At 29.2% G+C, this 19,971-nt stretch overlaps 1 protein-coding gene across 2 annotated transcripts in view; it reads left to right on the forward strand.

The window, feature by feature from the left end:
- Window positions 1–19,971, forward strand: part of RhoGEF3 (Rho guanine nucleotide exchange factor 3) — a 191,979-nt gene that overhangs the window by 48,938 nt on the left and 123,070 nt on the right. For both annotated transcript variants that reach the window (XM_070642999.1, XM_070643000.1), the window contains exon 4: window positions 4,467–4,942. In XM_070642999.1, coding sequence (XP_070499100.1) covers window positions 4,467–4,942 — 476 coding nt within the window. The remainder of the gene's footprint in view (window positions 1–4,466; window positions 4,943–19,971) is intronic.

Here is a 19,971-nt window from a genome sequence, read left to right on the forward strand (position 1 = left end):
AGGTTATTTTCTCGGTATTCACCCACACCCATATCAGTGGTAATCTGTGTACCGTGGCAAGAAATGCCATAAACCGCATACCATGTATGATGTCGGTCTTGGCTTACCACAAAGTTGCGCTACATCGACACTTGATGCATGCCTTAGAGCAGGAGCAAGGTTAGGTGTATACCTTGGGTATGGGTATGTAAATGAAGGTTTAGGTGAGGAACTGGCTCAAAGAACAGACCGAATTCGAGTCAAATTCAGTGGCATGTCAGATTATTAACCTTCTTTATACAATGTACTCAAAAACTTGGTTGGGGCAAAATCGATGCAGCAAAATTGAACCAATTTCAAATCTCAAATCCAGATAATTGTGGATCAAATCAAATACCCATAAAATGTTCGCAGAAACATATTTACTTCTAATGTGAAGCTTAACTCACCTAAAAGCATCTTATATCACTTCCATCCCCCTATTCACGCATCTGATTCCTTCCATTTCACAAATTAAATACGACATATTTCTCAGAACAATAGATTATAAATGAGGAAAAGAAGATTGAAATCAGATTTAAAATCAGATGAAGGTTAAAGAAAAGTTTTTTCATGGAACTGCTCATCATGATGAGATAAATGCCATGAGAGATAAATTCTCGCTCAAAAATTGTAGAAATCTTAGACACTTATACATACGTAATGATCTTGGCATTTATTTGTATTTAAGACGACGATTGTGGATGGAGAAAAATGGAAGCGTGTGGCTGACAAGGAAGAACAATTTATTGGCGATGAAAAAAAGAGAAAACAAAAGAAAAATGCCGAAAAAAATACTGTTGCGCTTGATATTTTATGCTTCTTCTTTTCACACCTGCTGCCTACTTAAGGATGCTTTTAAATCCAAACGATTTTTTTTTCTCGATTTCAATTTTTCTCTTGTGCGCGTCGCTGCGTCTCTTTTCATTATTATATTCCGTATTGTACACAGCATAAACGAATATCAAGCCACACTTGAATAATTGCTTTTATTTATTCATCTTAATTTACTCAAAAATTTATGTTCTGAATTGTGAGGAAGTGGGAATGATATTCGGATGAATAATTATTATTTGTGCTTGATTCTTTTCATTTTGGATGTGCGTGGTCGGAATGCTTATGAAAAATATGTTAGATCATTAGCAATTATGACGTAGAAAGGCAAGAAAAATAAGTTCGTCTGATCGATCCCGTAGGAATTGTGTATATGAGTGAAATATGATAATGCAGAGCACCTGGAGTGAGCTTGTTATTGTGAAAATTGGCCTACGCCAAGCCTACGCATTTGATGATATTTACATATTTATTTTTAAAAAATGAAGTTTCAATTCCTGTTGCTATTTAAGTATCCGAGCAGTAAGGGTTGACTACTTTGACAGTTTCGGTCTCATGCTCAAGAGTTTGTTGAGAATGAAACTCCGGGAAACCCTACGGAACAGCACATTGTAGTCTCTATGATACTACTTTGTCGACACGATGACGGTAAGCCTTGAAAGTGCCGTCAGTTTCAAATTCAGTATCCGAGCAGTAAGGGTTGTCAATGGTGAGAGTTCTTTGATAATCGCAGTCTCATGCTCGAGATTTTGTCGAGAATCATACTCCGGGAAACCCTACGGGATAGCACACTGTAGTCTCTATGGTACTATTTTGTCAACGAGTTGACGGTAAGCCTTGAAAGTGCTGTTTGGGGTATCTAGTCAGGCCACGAGCATCAAAGATAGTATTTTACTAAGAAATCGATTTGTATCAATTTAATCAAAGCATAACTCGAAGTAAAATTGGAAATTGGATGGAAAAGTTGACTTGACTTCGACAAGATCTGGCATAAATGCTTTACAGCTCGAAATAGGATCTGATAACTTTAGGTACTTAACCGTATCAGAAAAGCACAAATTGGTTAATTAATCAAAAGTCCGACCAGAGGTTGGTGTGGTCAGATCAGTTTAACTCTGATTTGATGCCGGATCCAGATAAGATCCGACTTGCGTCATTCGAAATCCATAATTCTGAATGTTACTCGTTGCTTCAGTCACTATCTATACCAAAGATAAAAGTGTAAATCCAGAACGGTAAAAAGTTTAAATTCCATAATAATTGGTCAATAGTCTATTCTCGGAAGTTCCACTTTATCCTTTCCTCACTGACTCTTCTTCCTTTCTATAAATTGAACAATCAACAAACTTAAGAAAGAGAAAATAAAGAAAATATATTTTTCAAGAGCTTTTCAATCAATTGCTTTATTTTATTTGAGATATCTTTTATCTCGTAATGTAATATGCTAATAAATAATCGTTTAAAGATGTTTGGAATTGAAAAGTACTTTGTGTTTGATCTATCAACTGAACTGAACATAAAATGGAAAAAAATAAAAGGAAGTTGAAAAGATAAATAAGAAACTTAATAGGAAAAATTTGATAGGATTCGTGAAATTTTGTAAGGAATCTCATTAAGAACTTATTAAATTGCTTTAGATGTTTAGATCTAGAGGAGCTTTATGGTTAGTTCGTGGTTAGTAATTGATTATGAATTCACCGTACATAGACCTTTGATTAGTTGACTTTATTCAGTCATAATTCGTGTTACATCAAGCTTACCATTGTTCTCAAAGAAGTTTGGACAACACTGATCTAGACAGAACGACGGCTAATAACGTCTAGATGTGATTTGACATGCTTAGAACTAGAAATACAAATAATTGAACGTTCGGATTGCTTATTTGAGAAGACACGAAGTCACAACTCATCATTTGTCATCATAAGTTCCCCTAAAATCATTCGGAACTGGCAAGAAATCTGAAATAATGTAAAATAGCTTCAGAACTCACCCTTTAACATGACCAAATTCTCAAAAAACACTTAAAATTAAACAATTAAAACTAAAAATTCAACATAACACCTCATGACAATCAAGCCGACATGTTGTCATGGAACTTAATGAAACTAAATATTTTTTCCCATTTACAAATAAACTCGAGCGGATAGCTTCAAGCTGTAATGAGAAATAACTTCTCGCATTCTATGAGAAACATTTCATTTATATCAATTATTTTCAAATAAATCCTTGTTACAAAGTATTTACATTCTTAAGGGTAGAGATGAAAAAAATTGTAATCGAGATGCTTTAAAGCAATTAATCCCAGAGAATACTTCAATAATCAGCTCCAATAAATATACGATAAAAACTTTATCAATTCGTCTTAAATTTCAACACATTAAAGTAAAAGTTTAAAGCTTCAATATCAGCATATAGCTATGGATTTTATTAAAGTAAGCTCCTTTACAGTCAAAAAGCTCGTGTAGGAAGACGTACAAAAGTTTAGAATTTAAATTAAGAAATTTCCCTTACAACCGTCTCATTTAATTTAAGCATCAATGCGAACCTCCTCAAAATAATTACAAAGTTCTTATCAAATTCTGTACAATTTTAAACAACTTTATTATTATTATAGCAGAAAAGGAAGCACAATACAGCAATCATACATTATGTTTCCTTTTCTTAAATTATTCATAGAGTATGAACAAGTTAGTAACAGATTTTAAGTAACACATAATAAATGTTGATGATATAAAAAGGTAGGAGTCTCTGGATGGTAGGAATGGTTATTATAAATGTTTTGGTGATTAAAATAGTGAATCTCTTGAGAAAATTCTGGATAGTTTTATATTCCAAATCACTTCTTCGACCAACAATACAAGATCTAGTAGGATCCATGTTACTTTCCAGACTAACAAAGCAAGATTCAGTAGGATCCAAGTCACTTCCCCGACTTACAAACCAAGATCCAATAGAATCCAAATCACTTCCTTGATCTACAAAATAAGATGCAACAAGATGCAAGTCACTTCCTTGACAAACAAAAAAAGATTCAGCAGGATCCAAATCACATTCAATCTACAAAACAAGATCCAGTAGGATCAAAGTCAACTTCCTATTCCAACAAAACAAATCACTTTTACTCGAAATACACAGAAATGATCGATAAATTCAATTCATGCCACACATTTATGCATATTGAAACATTAATCATATAACGGCTTTCTGGAATTCAAACTTTTTAACATTCTTAAGAGTCATGAAATTTTCCCGCAAAAAGTTGTTTACAATTTGTACTGAAATACAAAAGCTCAACAAAAGCCATTAATTATCATATTTATGCAGATGTTTTAAGATTTTTAAAATCACAACAATATAATGACTTGATGGAAGAAAGCTTTCAAACCAAAACAGAACTCTCTCCGTGTCAAATTAAAGTTAAATTTATTGTTCTTTATTTTGTACATATTATAAGGCATTTCTTCTTTGTCTAGTTCGTATAATCTCAAATGAATCAAAAAATACACAAAGAATAGACAAATTAGACAAGAACAGAGTCAAAACCAAGCCATTTTAATGTTAAAAGAATAATGATAAGATCAAATTTTAATATTCTTTAATTTAATTTCCAACAGGAGAAACAACAGCAAATCGAGATAAAAGTTAATGAGGGTAAAAAGTCACAACTACCTATGGAAACGATAAATGTTGTTTCTTCGTCAAAAAATAACTCACCATATAAAAGCCCATTAAAAGCACAAAATGCAGCATCACAACAAGCTCAAAAAGTTGATGTTTTAACGAAAGCTGATACAAAAAACATTGAACCGGCAGTGATAAAAAACAATAATAAAAACACTACAACCAATGTTGATGTCGTAATTGATAGTGATGATGACAGCGTGTTTATTAATGAAAACAAGCAAAAGAAAACAAACAAAAATGATGAAACATCATCAAAACATAAATCGAATGTTTCATCATTAAATTCAAACAATACAAAAACATCCAACAATGTATCATCATTGAATTCAAAGGCAATCGCTACAGTTGCTTCACAGAATCACAATAGCAGTCGCGATTCAAACGTTCAAAGTGAAACAACTCTCAGGTAATTTTTTCCTGCAGATTTGATGAAAATTGAAAATTTTTTTCTTTATTTTCTTTTACTGCGGATGACTTTGAAGTTTATTTTGGAAAAAAGACACGATGAGAATCTTTGTGGATGTAGAATTGACATGAAATAATCCATTTCGTACAATAATTGACATGAAATCACTTAATTCAATTAATTCACCGACCATTGATCTCATTTTGTCTGTTTTTTTTGCCAAAAAAAAAATTAGTGACTTTCTATTTCCTCATGACTCAAAATCATCTCGGATTTTCGCAAAAAAAAAGAGTTAATGAAAGATTTTTTTTAAAAGCTTTATCAACAAAAGAAGTCAACAGCAGTAAAAGAGAAGAAAAGAAGTAATGAATAAAGAGTTGGAAAGAAAGTGATAGTTGAATTATTATGTAAAATCATAAAAGAATTATTCAGTCGCGAATGGAAAAATTTGTGGAGATAAAAAAAAATAAAAGCATTTATCGTTCAAATTGCAATACTTTTTGAAAGAAAAATCTCATTTTATATATTTTTGTGGGGAATTTTCTTATTATTTATGAACATATCAAGGTATATCAGCTGTGGGACGTTTGATGGACTTTTTTGAATGAATGAAATGTTCTGTGATTTGAGTGAAGTGATATGAAGAAGAATTTGTGAATTAAAGATTGATGTGAATTCATAATTTGTAAATAATTTGTGTTGAAAGTGCATGAAAACATAAACAATTGAAAATATATCAAATTATCGAATAATGTGACTTTAATGGATGATAATGTTGTGATAATGTTAATGTTTTAAAATTTTTAAAAATAAAAACAATACAAATTTAGAATTTGAAACAAAAGTTTAACAAGTTTAGTGAAAATAATAATAATTCAAAGAGGCTGAAACTAGTGATTAGATGACTAATTTAGTTTATTGAATTTACTTAATTTTATTAAGGCTTAACTTTGCAAAATCTGAAGAGTTTCATTTTGCTGAATTCTTACTTCCTTTTCTTGTTGAATTTAGCACACTTTCTTCTTAATATTGCTCAATTCAGCAGAATTTTTACTCAATTACACTGAATTCAGTAGAAAACTTAATTCACTTATTCGTAATTCTTAAGAAACTAGGCTTAATTTCTCTGAATTCTGTAGAGTTCAAGAACTTTTCTGAATTTGATGAATTATTTCACTTAGTATTGTTGAATTTCGTTGACATTCAACTAAATTTTGATGAATACAGCGAATTTTAAGCTTTATTTGGCTGAATTCAGACGAATTTCAGCTTAACTTAGCAAAATTCAACATACATTTTATTTTATTTTTGGAATAATTCTTCTTTTCATTTAATTTAGTTGAATTTTGTTTTATTTTGCTGAATTAAGTTTTTTTGCGATCTGAATCAGCTAAACTTTAGCATCATTGTGCTGAATTCTGTAGAATTTCTGCTTTGTTTAGCTGAGTTCAGCCAAATTTAAATTCAGATGAATTTACCAAAATTTTTATTTAGCTGAATTCAACAAAAATTTACATTTCATTGAATTCCGTTTATTTTTAAATAGAATTTTATTAAATTTTTATAAAATAAGTCTCATTTGCCTAATTCTCAGTTGAATTCAAGTTAGTACTTCCTTTAATGACCAGAGTCGAATCGTTCTTAGTGTAAAAATCACAAATTGCTCTAATATTAAACAAAAATTCATTTTAAATCACAGTTCCTCTTCAAATTTAAGTCCATCAATTTTCCCTAGTCTGATGCACCTTAAAACGTACATTATTAAACAACCACGAATAAAATAAAAAGTTTCATAGATAACAAAAAGCAGTGAAAATAAATAAATTCTTGTGTGACTCAGTCAGCATAAAAGTGAGAATCATAAAATTATATAAAGCAGCAAGGATGCCTTGCAACTGATGATAAAAAAAATATTGTATATATACATCTATCTATGCAAAACATTTTTTTTTTTGTGGATGTGCTGAAAAGAAATTTTGAGTGAAGTTTATTTGCTCTCGATATTCATTTTTATATTTTTTGTGTGCATTTACGTCTTCATTTAACATCTCGTCGTCTTTCTCATTTCATTATTATCACAAACGAGTCATAAAAAAAAAGTTGAAAAAATACATAAATTTGATAAAAATGAAAACATTTTAATATCGAGAATATTGAATTTTAAAGGATTTATGCTACTTTATGCTTAATGTAAGTAAAAATTGAATTAAATTTTTAATTTGACATGAATGAAGAAATAATGTGAAATTAATGAAGCAGTGATGTTGCGTGTAATACAAAGATTTGGATTAACAGCTGTAAAAGCACGAGAATGTTGTAAATTCGATAAGAATTCTGGGATAAGAGAGATCAATTTATGATATAAATTCAGATTTACTACTTTAAACTGATTACAACACTTCAAAATCTCAATTTTAATATTGAAAACTTTTCAAAACACTGAATTTGTCCATCTTGAAGTTGACTACGTTTTTAAAAATTTTGAAATTCAAAAATCTTCCGTTGAGAAATTTATTGTTTTTAAATAGCTCAAATTAGCTTCGTTCATCTAAATTGACAATTTTTGAAAATTGTCAAACCGTTAAAATTACAAATTTATTCTCTTGTTTAACAAGAAGTAAGCTTTGCTAATCAACAAAAATCGACAAATTTTAAAAACTATCGAACCGTTAAAATTACAATTTGATTATCTTGTGTAATTTGAAGATCATCAAGTTCACAAATTTTAAAAATTATCGAACCGTTAAAATTGCAAATTTTTTTCATACTTGTTAAAATCCAAATTTTATGCTCAATTTACCCCAAATTCTCATCAATTGTCTCTTTAATTCGCGGAAAAAACATCAAAAAATTACTCAAATAATTACAGACCTCCGATTCCATGAACGAGATTAACAAAACTAATTGTAGAGATTCAAATATGATTAATTACGTGCTCATATAATGCCGCTCCATAATTATAGTGATGCCAAAAGCAATGTCTTTTATGCTCTTTTTCGCAATATTTCATATTTTTTTTTATTATTCATATTCAGCATATCTCTACATATATGCAACAAGAAGGAAAGTGAATGCGAAATAAAAATGCTTTTTTATTGTGTTTGCTAATAGATAAAATACTTTGTATAACGGAAATCTATGTGCTGTGAATTTCATATTTTATTATAGTCGATACATTAACGAAAATATCGATTTTGAACTCAACGCAAAAAAATTGTGATAATAATAAAAACGGACTCGTATTATCTGAAGCGAAATAAATCATGTGATGATATATCTTGGTCTGCATTGGTGCTGAAAAATGGATCAAACTTTTGTTTTTGTTTTATGTTCGCAGTCAATTTAACAATTCAGAGGAAACAAAAATTTCATTTTCGTGAATGAAACAACAGAAATAAATACGGGAAAAAATATATTTTATAAACAAATATTGACCGAAAATAAATCCGGAGCAAGCAATGAGAACGTGTGATTGTGATATCGATGGAGTTATTGTTGAATTTTTGATAAAAAAGCTTATTTGAGTTCAAAATTTTTGTTCTTTAAATTAACGGTTTTTTGAAATTTAAAATTTCAATGATATTTTTTTGAAAATTTCAACGGTTTGATCAAATATTTATTGGTATTCAAAAATTCATAATTTCAAGGTTTTTTTGAAAGAATGTTAAATATTTAAAATATTTGAATTTGTAACGGTTTTTTAAATTTCAAAATTTTCATATTCTTTTGAAAAATTTAACAATGGTTTTGTAATGTTCAAGAATTCAAATTATTCAAAATTTAAAGCTTTTTGAAATTTTTAACAGTTTCATAATATTTAAATTTTTAACGGTTTTCAAAAATTCAAATTAGTCATACTAAATTTCATGCTTAATCACACCAAACCAACTCACAACCCTTACTCATTCATTCATGAAATTCCAAAAATATGTGCTATAAATACCTTCCGTAATTCAAACAACTGCTGGACACGGATTAATATAAATGTGCCAATATAGCCGTTATATGACAATGCAAATCTTAAAATGCCTACGCAATCTTTTTCTCGTCGTCATAATATGTGAAATGACATTTTTGTGTATCGTAGATACTTAATCCTCTATTGTATGACAAAAATTTCATTATAAGCTCATTCACGTCATCATGTATCACACCATATACCCAATATTTTTCATAAATTATACTGTAATAATATACTTTGGGCTTCCATCTAAAAAGCTTAAAAATTGACGCAATTCTTGATACTTCAATATAGATCTATAGTCTATAGCATTACGCATGCATATTGTCAATCCGCAAGTGTATTCACTTGAGATAAATCGACTTGCAATGTTACAACGAAGAAACAAAATATTTTTTGGGTGGTGGAGCTTTTGGCAGTTTTGTTTCTTAGTCTTTTCCACAATATGTGTATAGAATTTTGTAGTAAACAGCAAAACGGGAAGCTTGACATTACATCTTTCTCATTTTATGAAAATTTTCAATGTAATAAGCAGTTGAGTTTAAGAAATGTGACTATTTTCAATCAGTTTGACTTTATAAATTAGGAAGAATAAACGTTGAAGTTCAAATTAAAATTTTACCGTTGAAGGTCAAATTCAACAGTTGATCGCTGAAGTTGAATTTGAAATTTGACCGTTGAAGTTCAAATTTTTAAAAATTTAACTACAAATTTGACCATGAAAGTACAAATTCGAACTTAGTTGTTGATGTTCAAGTTCAAATTTTACCGTTGAATTTCAAATTTTAACTTTGAAGTTCGAATTCAAATTTGATCTTTAAAGTTTAAGTACAAATTTGATCATTGAAAATGAAATTCTAAAGTTAAAGTTCAAATTCACTAAATGAAATTCAAATTTGACCGTTGAAGTTCAAAATTGTGCGTTGGAGTTCAAAATTGAAGGTTTGGACTTAAAATTTAATTTTGACCTTTAAAGTTCAGGTTCAGATTTGACCTCAAAACTTCAAATTCAACTGTTGAAGTTCAAATTCAAATTTCAAACGACCGTTAAATTCATATTTAATTCAAATTTTTAATTTTCGTACTCAAAATCTGTTAAATCCCCAAACCACTGAACATTTCTTTAATTTCCAAACTAATTACATCCTGTAAATTACATCCATCTCACAAAAAATGCGCGAATAATTTCAATCCACCTCAGGCATGTTCCTTGTTTACAACATTTACATTGTTTTCATTCAAGGAAGCATCAAGAAAAGGTTTGATAACTAACACATGACGATGATAATAATGACAAAAATCGTTGAGATGGCGGAAAGGGGAATTTATGTATGTAAGATAGAGTCAGGAAAAAGAGAATGAAATTGTGCGGTTAAAACAAAAATGTCATTTTACGTGTGCTATATTTCTATATTATATTCCTATACATGCTTGTTCCTATATACACACGGCAAAAAAAAAGTTGGTAGAATTTTCCACCCACACATTCATCTCTTACACTTCACCGAAAATAAATATCACTTCCATACAACGACCGTAAAGCGACTTCCATCTCGTCGTGATTTTTTCACTTATGTTCATTGAGATCATAGCTCTATATACTTTATGAAGCTTAATATATATAGTGGCTTTTTCCATATACATAATATTCAAGGAAAAACATGTGATAGTAATAAAGTAAGTGGTTAAATCTGTTTATGGGAAATTTTTCCACATCTTGTTCTACTTCCTCTACATCTACACACACACATTGCTCTTATTTCATTTTTCATTGTTCTCTTGTTGATTTATCAACAATGAGATGAAAAGATATTTTTTTTATCATAAATCACGTTTAATAAGTTAAGAATATGAAGCATCAGCAACATATCAAAGTGATGTGATTAAATTAATGTTAATATAATATGATTTTCTGATGAAAATATCATTAAAGTTCAATTTGACATTAGTATCAATTTTGAATAAAGTGAGATTTCATTTGGATTGAAGATTGTTTTGTGAGAAGTATGGAAAGAATTGAAGAATTTGAGATGGTTGTGTTGCTTTTGATTTTGCTGAATTAAGCTGAATTGAACAGAATTCGCAGAATTGAATTTAATGTGTTATATGAAGCTGAATTCGCTGAATTGAGCTGAATCTGCTTAATTTGCAATTTTTGCTGAATTAAACATGATCCGCTGAATTGAACTAATTTTGTTTAATTCAACTAAATTTGGTAATCTGGTAAATTGGGCTGAATTTACTGAATTCACGAAATTGTCGCAAACTGTAAAATTTGCTAAATTGAGCTGAATTTGCTGAATCGTCACTTTTGCTGAATTGAACAGGATCCTATGAATTAAACTAAATTTGCCTAATTGAACTGACTTTACCGAATCTGGTAAAATTAGCTGAAATCACGAAATTGACTAAATTTGCAAAATATTCTGAATTAAACTCAAAACTGAATCTCAAGAACTTAGTCAAATTTGTTTAAACTCAGTATTTAACTAGATGAATTTACAATATTGAGCTTAATCTGCTAAATAAAGCTAATTTTGTTGAATCCGTGGGATCTGCTTAATCTACTAAATTGAGCAAAATCCGCTGAGTTGAGTCAAATTTGTTCAATTTAACTGAATTTATTGAATTCGTTGAATTTTGCGAAATCTGCTGAATTCAGCAAAATTTGCTAAATTTACTAAATATGTTGAATTCAATTGAATTTGCAAAACAGCTGAATTGAGTAGGATCGGCAGATCTGAGCTTAAACATTTTAGTTTAACCCGCTGAATTCATGCTGAGTAAGCTTAATTGAACTGTATTCACGCTGAATATGCTAAATTGAGCTGAATTCAAGAAAATGTATTTAAATTTCCTATGAACAATGCTTCACTAATAGTAGACAGATCCCTCAACAAGAGAATACACATTTTAAGTACCATTTAAACAAATAAAGGAGCATGAATCCTTATAAAAATGAAACACAAAAAGTCACTCAAAAGAAACAAAAGAATCTAAAGAACTTTGAAAAGGCGGCAATTTTTCATTGTTACAATAAACATGAAATAGCACTGATACTGCCAAACTAATGATACTTTCTTTCACTTCCTCGAAGTTGTAGCTGTTTCTTGCCAAACCAAAAGAGTAATGAGAAATAAAAGTTTACAATAATGACATAATTTTCGTGGTAAAATGGTAAAAACTAGCACTAAAAAGTGTCTTTATGACTTACAATTGATGTAAAATTCAAAAAATATTGTCAGGCAGTAGAAATAAATTGTTGTAAATGGATTTTATTCGCTTGAACTAGAAGTAAATTGTAAAAAATAACAAATTCAGCACTGAAGAGAAACTTTTATTGACATTTTTGTTGCCTCTTCTTAATTCCCTTTGCACATTTTATTGCATTTGACATATTTTGTGCTCCAACTCTAAACGTACATCTGAGCATTTGACATATCAATTTTTAAACAGGAATATTTATAGTCATTTATTATTGCTACTCCATCTCAATCTGTCTTACTTCCATATGTATCTATATCCGAATTACAAAACTTGTTCACATCCATTTGAGGTTCTTTTGGGTTCGTTCGGAAACTATTTTTACATTCTTACCATCCCATAGAAGTTATTTTCTTGTTTTTTAAGCATCACTTGATAGACAGTTTACTGCTATATATCTTGATAAACGTGCTAGAGTTATGGTTCATTAAGTATGATATGAGGAACTAGAAATAATTGGGAAAATATGCTTTTGGTCTATAAAGTTTGTGATAAATGCAATTTATGTTGTTAAAAGTTTGTGGATGCAGAGTGAAGTTAGCTTTATATAAGTTTAAAATATCCGTTAAAATTCTGACTGAAATAAATTTTGAACTTAATAAAATATTTGAATTTTTATAGTTAAATTTTAAAAATTTTAAACAAATCTTGAATTTTCTAAAAATTTAAATTTTTACATTTAAGTTTAAATTTATTTAAAAATTAAATTTTAAACGTTAAAATTTTTTTAAATTCAATTTTGAATTTCAAAATTTTCAATTTAAATTTCAAAAATTTGAGTTTTTAAATTTAAATTTAAGTTTTCAAATTTTCAAATTTTCAAATTTTCAAGTTTAAATTTTCAAATTTTCAAATTTAAGTTTTCAAATTTTCAAATTAAGTTTGAATTTTGAAATTTTAAATTTCAAAATTTCAAATTAAAATTTACAATTTTTAAATTTAAATTTTCAAATTTAAATTTAAAATTTTAAAAAAAATTTAAATTTAAAAATTTATTTTTTTAAGCAATTTAAAGTAAAATTCAGTTCCTCAGAAAATTTCCTTCCATAAAATTCTCCAAAACAATAAAATCAATAAAAACAACAGACAGACTTCCATCTCTTCCCCAATGATTATATTACTAAGAATAACAAATATTTTATAAATTTTAATACAAATATATATACATTAAAGAATATAAAATTATGTCGTGTGGTTTGGAAAAAAGGTCCACAAAGAAGAATTATTAATCATTCATACGAATTTGTGACTACTTTCTGCTTAAAATAATATTTATGAAAAGGACTTTTAGATCTAGATATAAAGGGACTGAAAAAAGCTTTCGTTGGAAAGCTGTCAACTTGGTTTTTTTCTCTCATTTTTCGCCTCTTTTGCACAGCAGCACATGAAGAAGAAGTCCAATTGAATCTTATGGACGGAAAAATTTTCATTTGTTTCCTTTTGTTTTGATTCCATAAGAATATAAGAAGATTACGGTGATGATATTTATTTTGTACATAAAGGAAATGGCTGGTGTGATCAGAACATGCCGAAAAACTTTGAACAGTACCCAAATGGTGAAGCTTTACGATATAGCCATAAATGAATGAAGTCTACAACAAATTATAAGCTGTTCTTATCTGGGAAGTAGCCAGAAATAGAGTGACAACAGAGTGGGTTGGGGTACAGTTTTGAGGGGTTTTAGGATTTTTTCCTCGATTCTTCCCCTCCCCCTCTCCCCTTTGTATATGCTCCTGGATACTTATCGCCCACTTCCCCCCTTGAATACACCCCAGGGTACTTATTGTACCCCATTTCCTTCTTGAATATGTTCCTGGGCACTTATCATCCCCTCCCCCTTTGAATACGCCCCTGGGTACTTCTCGTTCCTCTTCTCACCTTTGAATGCACCCCTGGGTACTTATCGTCATATTGAAAATGATAGAGAATTTTCGGAACTTTCAGCAATTCCTAAACTAAACATTGGAACTTAATAATCATAATATTGTCTTATTTACGAGGGTTTGAGGTGCTTTTTTGAACTTTGGCACTTCCCACGTCGACCTAAATTTACATTTTTATGATAAAGTTTACATTAATATTGCTTAATCGTCATATCCCTACTTCCGTAATAAATCATTTTAGACACATTAATAAGAACAAACATTTTCATGAATAACTTGATGTATGTATCTTATCTCCAGCACACACACACACACACAAACACGAAGATTAATTATTATTCATTGATAAATATTATTTAAATAAATTTACCTTCCAATTTTTTTTGGTAGCATTCTTGTGGCTGTTTCATAAATATATTTATGAGTATGTCGCACCAAAATAGTGTCTGCAAAACTTTACTTATTGATTATAAAACGTGACTTTAAGCTTCTTTTCTGTTGAGAGCAGAAAAAAGTCTCGAATGTGAAAAATCACGTCGTCACCAAATTAACCACGACCGATAAAGGAAAAAGTTTACAGCTCTCTCTTTCTGCTTGATGTCTTAATTAATGAAGAAAACATTTTAATTTAGAATCTATGTAATCAGTTTTGAGAGTCTTAGAAAGACTTTTTCTGGTAGGTGACGACTTGAGAATTGCTTTCGAGTTTTTTATGAATCAGTGAGTTTTTGATTTTAATTAAAGAATTTGATTGAATTTAGAATATTGTTAACGAATTTTATTTGAATTTAATCAATTGAAGCCAACTTCACGTTTTCGTTTGAAAATATTAACGACATTTTAAGTTCAAAATAAGTCAATTAAAGCCAGCTTAAATTGAGTTTTTGATGATTTTTCATTAATATTTAATGATTGGCTCAAGTTCGCTTTGAATTTTAGAAAAGTTCAATTCAAATTTGACAAATTGAATTCAATTTCATTTCATAATTTTGATTTTTTTCTGAAGAACTTTCATTCAAATTTTGTTTAACTTCAAAAATTTATTTGAATTCTTAACGAATTCATTGCATAATTTGGAAAATTTTCTAACAAACTTTCATTTAAAACTAATTTTGAATTTTGAGCTAATTTTCACTTAAATTTGGAAGTCAACTTCATTCATTTGTTCGAATTTTTAACAAGCTTTTAATCAAATCTAGTCAGTTGAAGTTGACTTCACTTCAGTACTTTATCGACTTTTTTCTCAAAATTTTCATAAAAATCCTTCTTAAATCTAAAGTTTTCTTTACAAATTAATCACCAACTTAAAGTCAAACTCAACCATAACAATCCTGTCGCGTCTCGACATTAAATATTAAATTCCCATCGATGTGAAATAATAATAACAATCGACAAGAATGATTGAATTGAAAGGCAATTGAAGGTCTTAACGTGGATGAAGAAATTTTCATTTTTAAGTGCAAATTGATCGTCAAATTATTAAAAAGAAGATTTAAAATAAATTTTTGTTCAGCAAAAGAATGTTGAGTGTTAATAAAAAAAGGCAATGGCAAGATGATAAGAATAATAAAGACCGTATTCAAGTTTCAGGCAAACTTTCTGCCTTCTATTGATTCCATTAAAAGTCTTCATAATGAATATAAAAAATTTTTGAAGAAAAACTTTTTCATTCTCCAAAATTTCATAACTTTAGGGAGGGATGGTTGTGGGGTTTGGGGGGACAACATCTCATTCATTCTCTTCTTGCATTAAATTGAACCGAGCTTCGACATAAATTGAAATTTTTTGTTGCCTTTAAGGCATTTTTCATTTGCGTTTCGTCTCAAATAATAACACAATGCCGCCCTTAAATATTGAATTTTTGGGATACGACAAAAAAAAAATTATCGGAAATTGTTTTTCCATTCATACGATATATAAATAGAGAAAAATAGCGTCGCATTGCAGATCTAAATGTAACCGAATGTATTATGTAAAAGCCTAACAAAAAAAAACTTTTATTCTCATCTTCTTGCCTCAAAATTTTCGTCTTCCTTCCTCTTATTCCCTTCGCATATTCTTGATATTTTTCCTTTTCGTTGCGCGCGCTATTCATAAATCAAGTTTTTATTCTTATTTGTGAAAACGAAAAAAACTTTTACATTTGTTCATCATAAGCATCTTCTACTTCTTGTGCTTCCATCCACTTGTGAATCTTGACACAAACAAAACAAACAAACATATTGAATTTAATCGTAATTAGATTTAAATTTTACTAATCAAATTGGAAACAATCTTTTGTGATTTATTTTTCCATCATTCACGCTTGAACTTTCTTCATTTATTTAATTTATTTATGACTCGGATTTGATTTAGTTTGAATGATGTTGTTGGGAATATTTTAGAGAAATTCAGGAGTAGAATTCGACTTTGTAGAATTTTAATTGATTTCTTAATTCTAAGCGACACAGCATGATGATGAGCTTGTAAATGCATTCATGACTTACCCACCCAATCCAAAGATACCTATAGTATTATCGGTACAAACAATTGAGCAGCTGAAAAGCGGCATTGGTCTAGTTGGTTAGGAAGTCGGTCAGTTGACTCAAAGGTCCCGGGTTCGATCCCAGGAAAGTCTAGTTGAATTTGGGTGCTTTTTCGCTGTTCTGGATAGAAAGAGATCTCGAGGTAGACCAAAAGAGTCTATGAGATTACTGTGTGACCATCGATGCAAAAGTGCTGAGAATTAGAAATTTACAGCAGTTATCTAAAGACAGATCCAACTTTTGACGAACTCTAAATAAGACAATTTGAGACAATCTGTTTTGGTTAGTCCAACTCGATTTGTTTGATTCGCGATTCACAAATTGTGGCTAAGTAAAGTTGCATATGTATACCCTGAGTCATGCAGCATGAACTTACAAACAATGAAGTTAAGTGGTAATATTGCCTAGAGTCCCAGCTTTGAGTTTCAGATCCTAAGCTTTATAACCCATTTTCTAAACCTAAACAGCGAATAAACCACAGAAATAACCGCCATACTTATTCAATCTAAATTAGACTTTGTCATTATTAAGATTCCACAATGTAACATTCTATCAATCCAGTCTCAAAGATGTATTTTAGAACTTTCCATTCTCTTTGCAGCAAGAAATAATTGAAAATGTCATTTATAAAATGTGATGATGATGATGATAATGTCGAGAGCATAGCGTGCAATATTATTTACTAAATAATAATAAGTTTCTTTTCATCTCTTTGCATATCACGTCATCGATGAAAGTCGGAAGAAAATATTCACTTGCATTATTATAAAGGAAATTAAATCATTCATGATCAAGTGCACAAATACTAGCAATTTTTATTATAAATTGCATACAATTCAAATATTCATAAATTGATTGATTTTCATACAGTGCTACAAATTTAATGCCAATGGATACATGCAATGCATGTAAAACACCATCAATGTGTAATATGCAAAAAAAGAACTGGAATTTCAAGCGTACGCAAATTATCACCGGGTGTAAAATATCGCATTTCTAATATGCATTTTATGACTACTCGCATTTATTGGTTATTCAGTACACACGAGCAATGCATAGACTGGATTTTTATTATATTTGACTTGATGGGATGAAATTGTAGGAAGTTGATGGATTTTAGAGTGAATTGAGTTTATAAAGCGCAGTTTTTGATGATTTAAAAGTGCGAGAATTGAATTGAAATTTAACGGATATTTTGAATTCAATTTTTCAAAACCTTACAATTCCTACTATTTTTTTCTAGCAATTCAATTTAAATTTAGCAAAATAAATAATTTGTCATAATTATAAAAAAAAAATTCAAAATTACAAGAGGACAAAAACATTTTTTAGAAGAAACTTTGTTAGGAATTGAACCTATGATCTCAAATTCAATGAATTGCTACTCCTTTTAAGCATTCACAGAACTTCTTTTGTTTTACATTTGTTAAAGTTTTTGGCAATATGATATTTTTAAGTAAGTCTACAATCTCATTACCGAAAAGCACATGGCGCGAAAATCCGGCTCCAGGCCATCGCGACTATGGTCACATGTCAGATTCCATTAAATACGTCCTCAGGCCAGAAATTGTGGACGGATTATCGGCTCTGTGGTCGGATTATCTACTATGTTGTCGGATTATCGACTCTGTGTTCGAATTATCGGTTCTCTGGCCAGATTATCGATTCTGTGGTCAGATTACAGCCTCTTTAACACCATGTGCTTTCTGAGTACCCATATGTCATATCCTCAACCCAACATCTTTAATAATAAACTCAATAAAAGCTAATTTACCATTAATCATCAGTGAAATTTGTTTTGATCTAACAAGTTTACAAGCAAACTACTCAATAAGTAAATATACACTGTGTGATGCGGAAAACCCGTTTCATTGATTATACTGCTTTTGTCTGCTACAATCAAGAGCATTCCGTCTTAGTTATAGTTAACGGAATGAGACACATTTACCGTGGAATTTTTCATTTTCATTTCATTTCATATACAAAAAAAAGTACACTGTATATAAAATAAATAGAAAGTGAAATTTATTACGAGATACGACCTTGACTATGTGCACGCATAATCTTTTTTTCATACAGTTACATAAATTTTCATAACAATAAAAATGAAAATGAAAAAAAAGACAAGAACAAGAGAGATGAAAAACATGATAGAAAGAAAATTTCCTCGGTGCTGATGAGGAACAATAAGAACAAAATTGCAAATCTCTCTTTTTAGCGAATTTTCTCCATTGGGAAGGTTTATTGTGTCGGCCTTGTCTATTTGTCTCTTAATCTTCTATGTCCTTAGATTGTCTCGTTAAGGGAGATTACATTGACTTCATTTCATGGCTACACGTGATTTTTGTGGTGGCTATGAAGAAGAATTTTATGATTTGTCCCTTGGTTCGTAATCAATGTGGTTGAAAGAGTGGATAATGTAATTTTTCTGGTTATAGAGGCTTGAATGATGGAAATTTTTCACATGTTTTACTTTAAATTGCAGATAAATTAACTGAATCAAAAAGTTTAAAAGGTTGAAATTTTTTTCAAAAATTTACCGGATTTTTAAAATTTGAATTTTTAAATGATTTCAAAATTGGTATTCAATTTATAACGTGTTTCAAAATTTTGAATTTGAACGAGCTGGAAACTAAATTTTAAAATTAAATTTATTTAAGTTTTAAATTTTAATTTAAATTGAGTTTCAAATTAAATTTGATTTCAATTTGAAATTTTCAAATTTTAAATTAAAGTTTTTAAGAAAAAATTGATTTGAAATTTCTTATTAATTTTAATTTAAACTTTGTCCATTTTGAGATTTTTTTGAAATTCAAATATTTTAAAAGTTAACTTCAAATATTTGTATTTAAAATTTTCAAAAAGTAAGCTATGAAAAATTTAAATTTTAAATTTAAAGATTTGAAAAGTTTAAATTTTTAGTAAATTAAATCATTAATTCTTTTAAAAAATACAAATTTTCAATGCATTTTAAAGTTTACAATAATTTTTTTAAAATTTTAAATTGATATATGAAAAACTTAATTTGATTTTTAAACAGCAATTTTAACAAAATTTAAAATTTCAAACGAATTGAAAAATTTATTTTTTCTTTTCAAATATTTTTTTGAATTTTAAATTCAAATCATTTCTCAAAATTTTGAATTCTGTCACAACATCAAATATTGTTCACAGAATATTCATCTCTATTAAATTTACCTTCACTTTAAATCATCCCCATCTTACATTCCTCTACCAAAACAGCGCACTAATCCACCCCCAAAATATAAACTTTGACAAAAAAATTCTCTATGCATAGCAAAAAAATGCTTTGAAAATAAATGTCGGGGTGTAGTATGAAGGGTCTAATGCTGAATGTATAAAAAAAGCATGTAAATGTAGAAAAGCAGGAGTGAG

This window comes from Chironomus tepperi, unplaced genomic scaffold, assembly GCF_022539635.2.
Source record: "Chironomus tepperi strain 1889 unplaced genomic scaffold, CSIRO-AGI_Ctep_v1 contig_309, whole genome shotgun sequence".
NCBI classification, from domain to species: domain Eukaryota; kingdom Metazoa; phylum Arthropoda; class Insecta; order Diptera; family Chironomidae; genus Chironomus; species Chironomus tepperi.